General features: G+C 45.5%; 1 protein-coding gene across 3 annotated transcripts; it reads left to right on the plus strand.

The window, feature by feature from the left end:
- Positions 1-314: 314 nt before the first annotated feature.
- On the plus strand, positions 315-6,601 carry LOC309515356 (large ribosomal subunit protein uL3m-like). Of its 3 annotated transcripts, none has more exons than XR_014212405.1 (4): positions 315-333; positions 4,082-4,263; positions 5,488-5,579; positions 6,451-6,601. XR_014212405.1 is itself a non-coding variant. In XM_082193148.1 (4 exons), the coding sequence occupies exons 1-4, from the start codon at positions 390-392 to the stop codon at positions 6,574-6,576; spliced, it is 471 nt and encodes a 156-aa protein (XP_082049274.1). In that variant the 5' UTR covers positions 340-389; the 3' UTR covers positions 6,577-6,601. The 3 variants fall into 3 exon arrangements, 1 of the variants encoding a protein (XP_082049274.1); XM_082193148.1 differs by lacking the exon at positions 315-333 and adding an exon at positions 340-460; XR_014212406.1 differs by lacking the exon at positions 315-333 and adding an exon at positions 640-798.
- The last annotated feature ends 3,076 nt before the right edge of the window (positions 6,602-9,677 follow it).

Here is a 9,677-nt window from a genome sequence, read left to right on the forward strand (position 1 = left end):
CGGATGGGAATCCCGGGATAAATCTGCGGCCATTTGCCCCTGCAACGGCGGCATCCCGCCGGCAGGTGGCGCGGCACCCGCCGCCTCCTCCCCGTTTCCCGCCAAAGTCAAAAGCAGCCGCTTCCCTCCGGCGAAGTTTTGTCTATGGTTTATGTAAATATATATATCATGACGTAGGCGGGGTGTTCGTTTGGGGGAAAAGGCAACGCCCCTTCTTAGCCTGCCTGTGCCTCGAGGTTAGAAAAAAGCTCCGCTTCCTTCTGCGCCGGCGCGGGGCTGGTAGGAACCAAGTGTAGCCGGAACTTAAGTTTCTAGAGCGTGTCGGGCGGAAAGGTGTGTGGGGGGGTTGTTTTCCGCCGGACTCCCCGTCGAGGAACGCGGCGGGCGTGATGTCGCGCGTGGGGCTGCTGTGTCGGTTGGGCTCGCGGCTGCTGGCTTCGGGAGCGGGGATTCGGAGCGGGTACGTGGGGGGGGGGCGGGGTTCGTGCTCTCAACCGTCGCCGGGCGCTGGTTCCCCCCTCACAGACACCCACCCACCCCGTGACCCCAAATGAGGGGCTCCCGTTCCCTCAGGCAGAAGTTCCACAGGGGAAGGCGGGCTCCCCTCTCCGCACGACTCAGGGGTTGAGGGGGGGGTGGAACCCAAGCTTTACCTGTTGGGTTTCTGCCTGTTAAACGCAGCAAGGGGGAAATGTGGAGAGTTTCGTTGAAGCTTTTTGGAACCGGTGTTGGAAACTTGAGACAGGAAAGCTGGGAGCTAAAGGGCGCTTGGAACCTGGGTTATGGTCGACTGTCTAGGCGCGCCTTTTTTATATATAACAAAGCTGAAAATGAACAAACTGCAGCTAAAATATTGTGTTCCTTTTTTCACATGGTCCAGGCCTTCCCCTTCCCACCCCCCTAATATTCCCAAGAGGGTCTCTTCTCCGGTCTTCAGAGAGGAGCTGGAAGTGAGGAGGCAGAAAAAAGCTCCCCCTTTCCTTCCACTCTGCAGGTTTAATCTGAAATCTTAGGCGCAGGAGTTCAGAAACTGCTTGCGCTAATGAAATGCCCTGTGGCAAAATGCGCCTAGGACAATGGGAGTTTCGAAAGACTGCTTGAAACTCACTTTCCGAAAGTGCATATTGGGTTTTTTCTCCCCAACATGTTGAGAGGGGGAGAGAAAGGGTGTGCACCTGTAGTAATTTGTGGTGCTCTACTTTTCTAAGTTGTGGACAGGGCATCAAACGGTGGTTTCATACCACAACCACCGCACATCTATGCTGTGGGGTTAATATTTTTCTCTTGCCCCATGCTCCGTGCCTTTGTGGTTGCTTTGTTTTACTGGGGCAAGGGAGAAAGGGAAAAAAGCTGTGCAGTATGTTAATAAGGATACAGTGGTACCTCGGGTTACATACGCTTCAGGTTACAGACTCCGCTAACCCAGAAATATTACCTCGGGTTAAGAACTTTGCTTCAGGATGAGAACAGAAATAGTACTCTGGCAGCAGGAGGCCCCATTAGGTAAAGTGGTGCTTCAGGTTAAGAACAGTTTCAGGTTAAGATCGGACCTCTGGAACGAATTAAGTACTTAACCCGAGGTATCACTGTATATGTCACTGCACTGTGAGAAGTGAGGTTACAGGGAACCAGGCAGAGGGCCTTCTCAGTAGTGGTGACCACCCTGTGGAAGGCCCTCCCATCAGATATCAAGGAGATAAATAGCTATAAAACTTTTAGAAGACGTCTGAAAGCAACTCTGTATAGGGAAGTTTTCAGTAGTTGATGTCCCACTGTGTTTTTATATTTGTTGGAAACTGCCCTGGGTGACTGGGGTGACCCAATCAGGTGGGCAAAGTACAAATAATAATATTTTTATTATTACTACTAGCAGGGAACCAGACCGATTTTCAGGAGCCTGACACGTAAACAAGTCTCTTATGACAACATATACAGTACTAGAGTTGGGCGATGCTGGGTTTTCAGCATCGCGGTGTATCACCAGCCAAACATAGTTCTTTGGCAATATACTGTGATGTTGAAAAAAGCTGCGTTGGCCCCAGCTGGCAATATGCTGTGTGAAACTGCCATAGTTCTCATCGTGAGAGCTGAGGTGCTTTCACCCCAGCACCTCGCAGGCTGTGGCCAATATAGCTGGCCCCAGCCTGCTGCTCAGCCGGGGGGGCAGAAATGCTCCTGCCCCCAGCGGAGCCAGCCTTGAATCCCCTGTCACTTGTGCATGACTGGCAGGGGACTCAGGGCTCCTGGGCCAAGCTCTGCTGGGGGCGAGAGAGCCTCTGCCCTCAGCGGAGCCAGCCCCAAGTCCCCTGTCACTCACAAGCAGTGCAAGCGGGGGCAGGGGGCAGGGATCTCTCAGCTGGGAAGCTGAGAGCAGCCGGATCCGGATCCTACTTGCATGCAAGCAATAGTGGGCTTGGAGCTCTCTCAGTTGGAGAGGGGGAGCACTTTAACGGAGCCCCCATCCTGCCGCTGGCTTCTGCGAGCTGGTATCGGTTCAGGGGCTCCATAAAACTACAGTGGTACCTCGGGTTAAGTACTTAATTCGTTCCAGAGGTCTGTTCTTAACCTGAAACTGTTCTTAACCTGAAGCACCACTTTAGCTAATGGGGCCTCCTGCTGCCACTGCGCCGCTGGAGCACGATTTCTGTTCTTATCCTGAAGCAAAGTTCTTAACCTGAAGCACTATTTCTGGGATAGCGGAGTCTGTAACCTGAAGCGTATGTAACCTGAAGCGTATGTAACCCGAGGTACCACTGTACTTGGCTGAGGCAAGGGCAGCAGCGTGCTCCTCAGCCCAAGCAGTTTAAAGAAGTGAAGGAAGGAAAAGGCTGTATCAGGACCTCGCCGATTCATCTTGATTCTCCCTCTGCCAGGGCAGAGTGCGATGCTGGTTTCAACAGTGGTATATCATTGGTGAAACCGCCACTACTTGAGTCCCTTTGCTTTCAGCTCTCAGCTAGTTTGTTTCTCCCTCAGCACACTGGGCACTGGAGGCAGAGAGACTCAAGAGTGGTGATGGTTTCACCAGCGATATACCACTGAGTGAAGCTGTCATTGCGGTCTGCCCCCACATACTAGTCCAGTATCAGTATATCCTGTATCAATATATCCTGTGATCAATATATCGCTCAGGCCTAGCATATACTGGTACTTATTTTGAAACCTGTGTTTTATTCCCTTCCTTGGTTAAATTGTGATGTGTGAAGGGAACTCTTAAGATGTATGCTATTGTATCAGTTGGTGTTTTGCAACTACATTGGCTTGCTTATATGGCCCTAAGCCTGGGACCATTTTCTCTGTTAGCCAATGAAAAGGTATTGTTCTGGCAACTGTAGGTGACTGGGGTAGAGGGTTCTTCAACTATTACAGTATAGCCTGCTGCCTCAGGTAAAGAGAACCTGTCTGTCCACCTTAATAAAGCAGTGTTTCTCCTTGAAATTGCACCATAGATTTAGCTTATTATATTGGCTGTATAATGCTCTCCAAGGAACTTTGAATATTTTTGTAAGTCTGCTGCTTTCCCATTTGCCAATTTACTAAATATGTTCCCATCATCAATTCTTTCTGCCTTTCTTACAATTTCATTATCAGCCTACAACAGTTAGGGTAGTGCACTTCATTCTTCCATTTCTGCAATGTCAGTTGAATCGCAGCCCACATGCTTTGGAAAGTTTTAACATAAAAGCGCTTATAATGCATTCAAAAATTCTAGTTAATTCCCATCCTGCTGTCCTTTAATATGCTTGTGAAACATGTTAGTGTAATGTTCTGGAGAGCATGATTATTTGCCAAGGCTGCTCAACATGCTTTGTAATTCTGCATTTGGCATCTCAACCAGAGCCTTCAACATTGATAATCATCTCTTTAGTTTGAATCTTTTAAACTGATATAGTAGTCATATACTTCCTGTCCTTGCTTTTGGGGCATGTGCTGCAGGTGTTTGCCAGTCTGGGATTATTTTTGCCTACCTGTATTTATGCTTGGCAATACCTTGAAGATAACTGGGTATCAGAACGGAAAATTGGGAAAGGCTATTGTGCATATTTCGTTTTCTAAACCATTTTTATCTTCTGTTTGATAGTGGTCTGTGGTGTGTCACAGCTAGGCATATTACTGACAATTCCACATGGTGGGATGAGCACCTTTCAAAAGAGAATTTCGAGTTCCTTAAGAAGTATACAGCGGAAGAATTCAAAGCTCAAACAGCCAGTAAACTCTGTCCACTAAAAGATGAACCCTGGCCTTTGCATCCATGGGAGCCAGGTTTGTATATGACAGGTTGGGAAGCAAAAGCAAACCTATGTCCAGTACTTGAGCCTGTATTTGGATTCCTTAAAACACAAATGCTTTTAAAATCAGTGAGCTGGATTCTAGTCCATTAAGGAAGCAGCACATGTAGGACCTAAGAGTTATTTTCCCTTGCACCCAGCGCATGTATGTAAACATTCAGCATGCCAGGCCATTATGAGAATTGGGAAGTTCCTATCAATTATTATTATTATTAGACAGCCCTGTATCAGGAAGTTTTTAATGTTTTACTATGTTTTTATATGTGCTGTAAGCCACTCACAGTGGCCAGGGAAACCCAACCAGATGGGCGGGGTATAAATAGTAAAATTATTATTATTATTATTATTATTATTCCAGATAGCCTTTTCTTTTTTCATTACCCACCTCCAAGGACCACATGTTCCAAATCTGTAGTCCCTGACTAAATGAATCTATACTGGCTGGGAATATGGAATACATGCACAATCCTTTTGTTCCTTTTTGTGGTGCCTGTGTGAATACCTGCATGTGCATAACACAGGGGAAAGGGCTCTGTCATGCCACAAAGGGATCCCTCTGTACTCGGGTATTGGGTCTCCAGTGGATTTGATTGAACCCTTTGTTTTTCAGGTGTTGTCCACACTTAGTTTCCCAGAACTTTTTCTTCATGGACAGCTCCCTGCCTTGCCACTTCCAGTCCATCCCATCTGCCTTCTGGGCAGAATGCCAGGTTCTAAGAATGATGGCGCAGCCACTGCTCTTGCCCTTTGCGGCTGATGCTCCCATCATTTTTCACAGGCATGCCATGAATCACCTGAATGAGGCTTGTAGACCACTGGTGGTCTGTGGACCACAATTAGGAAACACTTGCAAAATGTCATTTAGTATTAAGTTGCAACCGTGGTTCCTTTCATTCACTCGGCTTTGGTACAAAGCTGCCAAAAATGCATAGCCTGTATGCAAAAATAAATATTTGTTTGCTTTTTACTCCTAAGATGGACCCCTCTTATGAGTAAAAAGCAGGCTGGTAAGCAAATGGAGGGAAGAGTTCCCAGCTAGAAGCTTCTTTCTTTGTAGTCAATATGGAAGCAGAGTTCTCTGTCCCTCTTTCACCAGCCACTACACACATTTGAGGAAATTCCATGTGCTCACCTGTATGGAGCACCTGGCTGCCATTGGCTAAATAGTTAAAGGGACTGCTTTCACTTTTAAACACAGGTTCCAAAAGAGTTGGACTTATTGCAGTAAAGTTGGGGATGATGCCATTGTGGACCAAGAAAGGTGAAAGAGTGCCTGTCACATTACTTCAGGTAAGGCAAATATTAGTCTTTAAAAACCATGATAGGTTCTTCTAGATTGCATATTTAGGATCTGGGCACTATCCTAACTAAACAGCTCCATTAGTTGTAGCAGCACAATGGAACTTCCTTGCCCCCCGCCCCGTGCCCCTTGCGGGCTTGTGAAATCTGTTTTGGCTCTTGTTTGGTTTTGCTAGAACCCTGAAGTCCAATAATCAGAGCTGGATGCAAGATAAGTATTGAGGTGGAGCCAGACACAAAATACGGCTTAAGAAACAGACCTGGCTGCCTCCTGTCCCCCTCACCCCATGAACAATAGCCTGAGATTACCTGCAGATACAAGTGCACATCAGCAGTTAATGCAGTTCTCCGGAACTGGACATTATAGAAAGGTGTCCTTATTCATGTTTATTCTTCTAAACTGTTGGCTGTGCTGTATCTTTATCTTGTTGTTGGTTTTAAAATTATAGTTTACTATGTTGCTAGCTACCTTGAGGCCATTCACGGCGAAAGCTTGGGTATAAATTATAAAAATAAACACTGACTTTCAGTTCCCCTTTATAAAGGTTAAAGGTTGCAGTACTGCACTGTGTACAGCATCTGACTACTGATTCATTGTTGTTTGTATAAGAAGGAAATTAAGCACTTGAAGCTGGAAGGGTTACCTGAGGTTGAATTAACAAATCCCTATTAGATTATTTATATAACGATGTTACACTTTTTATATTTGTCCTTTATTTAAGATTTTGGTGTAGTTTGGATACATTCCTGGTCTGTTGACTCTAATAAACAAATGGTGATGAGGATGTTATTATTCAACAAAATATGTATACGGGTTTTGAGATTACTTTTACCATTCTGTGTTGGCTCTTTTTCCTTGAAGGTTAGAGACTGCCATGTATTAAAGCATATACCGAAGGAAGAAATAGGCGGAAAAGATCCCTTTCTGCTTGTTGGAGGAAGAAATGTTTCACAGTTTTATGTAAGTCTACTGTGTTGCTTTTTGTGATAGAGTTATCAGTTTTCATCAACTTCTTCTATAGAGTGCATTTTGGTGTGTGGTGTGCCTCTATAGTTAAAAGTCTGCCTTTTTTATTTTTTTAAAAAATGCTCGCATGCATCACTGTTTGCTGTCATTTCTTGAAAATGTGATTTATCCCTACTCTTTACCATTCTCTGAAGGCAGAGGATTTTTGCATGGGGGACATGGGCAGGAGGATTCCCTGGTCCTGAATGGGATAACTGTGCCCCTGAAGGACCAGGTGCGCAGCCTGGGAGTCATTATGGACTCTCAGCTGTCCATGGAGGCACAGGTCAATTCTATGTCAAGGTTGTCTACCAGCTCCATCTGCTATACCAGCTGAGACCCTCCCAGCCTGTGCCCTGTCTTGCCAGAGTGGTACATGCTCTGGTTATCTCCCGCTTGGACTACTGCAACGTGCTTAATGTGGGACTGCCTTTGAAGGAAACTACAACTAATCCAGAATGCGGCTGTCAGACTGATGGCTGTGAGTGGCTGCTAGGACCATATAACACTGTTCCTAAAAGATTTCAATTTCCAGGCACAATTAAAAGTGTTGGTGCTGACCTGTAAATCCCTTAATGTCTTCAGGCCTGAGTACCTAAAGGAATACCCACATTGCTGAGGCGAGTGGAGGATTCAGTCCTGCTGGGTGCTGCTTAAACACACAGTTGGAAAGGGGGAAAAGGAGGCACAGCATGTCCTTCTTCTGGCCTCTCCCCTCCTGATTGCAACATTTCCCCCTTCATTTAGGTGTACTATGTATTCTCCAGTTCTCTGCTTCCTTTTCTTCCCACATGCGTGTGCATGTGCAGGCCTTGGCTTTTTAGCTCCTACGCAGCTTCTTTCCCATTTATCCTTGGACAGAAACACAGGGCTAATTGAGACAGAAGGCTTTGGTTTCTAGGGAGGCATCATCATCATCTTCATTATTATTATTAGCTTGAGAGGAGGGGAGGGGGAACTGCCAAAGATGGAGGGGGAATAATTCTCCCCCACCCTGTTCAGCCTCCTTTTAATAATTTTTATTTCCTGTTTTAAGAAAGCAAGCATGCTACCTTCCTGTGGGGGAAAAAAATCCAAGTCACCCTTTATACCAAAACATACACGATGGACGTAAATAACTATTCCAGCAGATATGTGCCAGTCTAGAGCATCTGTAGTGAGACACAGACCATGCATGGAACCATTCATTGTTTCCACTGTTTTTAATTTGTGTGGGGTTTTAGTTATTGTTGTTGTTTGTTTTTATTGAGGGAGGGGAGGAGCTGGGAGAGCAAGGAGGCTCCCAATCACTGTGGTTCAGAGTAGGAGGATGTGGTTTGGCAGGTGGAACAGGCCAGGTAAGGGGCACATGGCACAGGCAGTACCTAGTAGCTAAGAAGGCGTACTTTTCTTCCCCCGTTGTGTCTTTTTGGTGGCATCCGGCAAAGCTTTTCCAGGTAGTGTGGGGTCTTTTACACTCTGGCCCAAAGTAGGTGACTGAACCAGCGGTAGCTTGCTATGACTTGTTTGGAAAGCATTTTAAGGATAACATCGCTGGGATGAAGATGATGATTGCTGTTATTATTTAGTCCGCTGTTATAGCAGATGGGTATCATGTGATGCCCAGAGAAAATGTTGTGTGGGATATAAGAAAGTGCTCTATCAATGAGTAAATCTACCATATTTTCTGTTAATTGTTATTAAGCTTTTTTTTGCCTCATTTTTAGCAACTGTTCTCATTTACAAATTTGAATCTCTAGTTTAATCAATATCTAGGTTTTATAGATCTCTTTAGTGTTCATTGATTCCTTTGAAAATGGGCATATGTGGGAATAAACCTTCAGCTCTTCAGGTGTAAACTTGCTCCAATTTGGGAACAGAATTACCGTATTTTTTTGCACCATAACACTCACTTTTTTCCTCCTAGAAAGTAAGGGGAAATGTCTGTGCGTGTTATGGAGGGAATGCCTACGGGTGGCGGAGGGGATCTGTTGCAGTTGTGAGCAGAGGATCCATGGTTCCCCTTCCTTCCCTCCTCCGTGGCTCGCTTTGAAACAGCAAAGCGGGAGAAGAGCCGCTGAGTGGGGAGGAGAGAGGGACAGAGAGCCTGCTTCTTTAAAGGAGCAAAGCGGGAGAGGACAGGAGCCGCTTGCACAAGTGTAAGCAGCTCCTGTCCGGTTGGTTCCTTTAAAGCAAGCTCTCTGTCCCTCTCTCCTCCCCACTCAGCTCGCTAAATAGCAGCAAAGTTTTTCAGCTCGCTAAGCCGGGGATGAGCGAGGAGGAGGGAGAAAAGCAGAGCCTGCTTGCTTTAAAGGAGCAAAGTGGGAGAGGAGAGGAGCCTTCTCCCCTTAAACCCCTCTTCTTCATTATTAGCAGCATCCTTCTCCACACACCCCACGTGTGCTCCTTGTCCCTTGAGTGCTTTTCCTTCCCTCCCCACTTAAAACATGGTTACAAAGCACGGATCCACATGGATCCTCAGGATTTTTGCATTGGGCTACTCCAAACTCACTGTCAGATCACATGTCTGTGGTCACAGCATGAACCACAAAAATCATACATCCATTGTTTCGTTTAGAATATTTTTTTTTCTTGTTTTCCTCCTCTAAAAACTACATGCGTGTTATGGTCGGGTGCGTGTTATAGAGCGAAAAATACGGTAAATGCTTTTGTTTTATAGAAAGTTAATTTCCATCTTATTGATGTAAAAAGTTTCAACAACAATGGTTGTTTTGTGTGTGTGTGTGTGTGTGTGTGTGTGTGTGTGTGATTATGAGATGGGTTAAAGCCTCACAAGGCCTTAACTTGGAATTGAGTTATTAATTTTCAAATAATATGTGTGGAATCATAGAGTATGTGTATACTGTAGTATATTTGATTAATGGTACTCAGAGGAAACAGCAACAGCCAGCCATACCCAGTCTCACAATGTATAATTTGTGATCTATCGTCCCCATTCAGCATGCTCTACAATGCAGAATCAAAACTCTGCCTCTTGCAGATATTGGCATTTCACTGTATCTACCCTGAAAGATCAATAATTTATTGTGGGCAGAAGATTCTAAACTGCTGTCCTGTAACAGCTTCTGGAAATGACTGAATAT

Source organism: Podarcis vaucheri (assembly GCF_965113315.1).
Source record: "Podarcis vaucheri genome assembly, chromosome: 12".
Taxonomy (NCBI): Eukaryota; Metazoa; Chordata; class Lepidosauria; order Squamata; family Lacertidae; genus Podarcis; species Podarcis vaucheri.

Coding starts and splice junctions, on each gene's coding strand:
- LOC309515356 (XM_082193148.1), top strand. CDS start 390: ATGTCGCGCGTGGGGCTGCTGTGTCGGTTGGGCTCGCGGCTGCTGGCT. Junction 461..4,081: donor GGAGCGGGGATTCGGAGCGG/GTACGTGGGGGG, acceptor TCTGTTTGATAG/TGGTCTGTGGTGTGTCACAG. Junction 4,264..5,487: donor TTTGCATCCATGGGAGCCAG/GTTTGTATATGA, acceptor TTTTAAACACAG/GTTCCAAAAGAGTTGGACTT.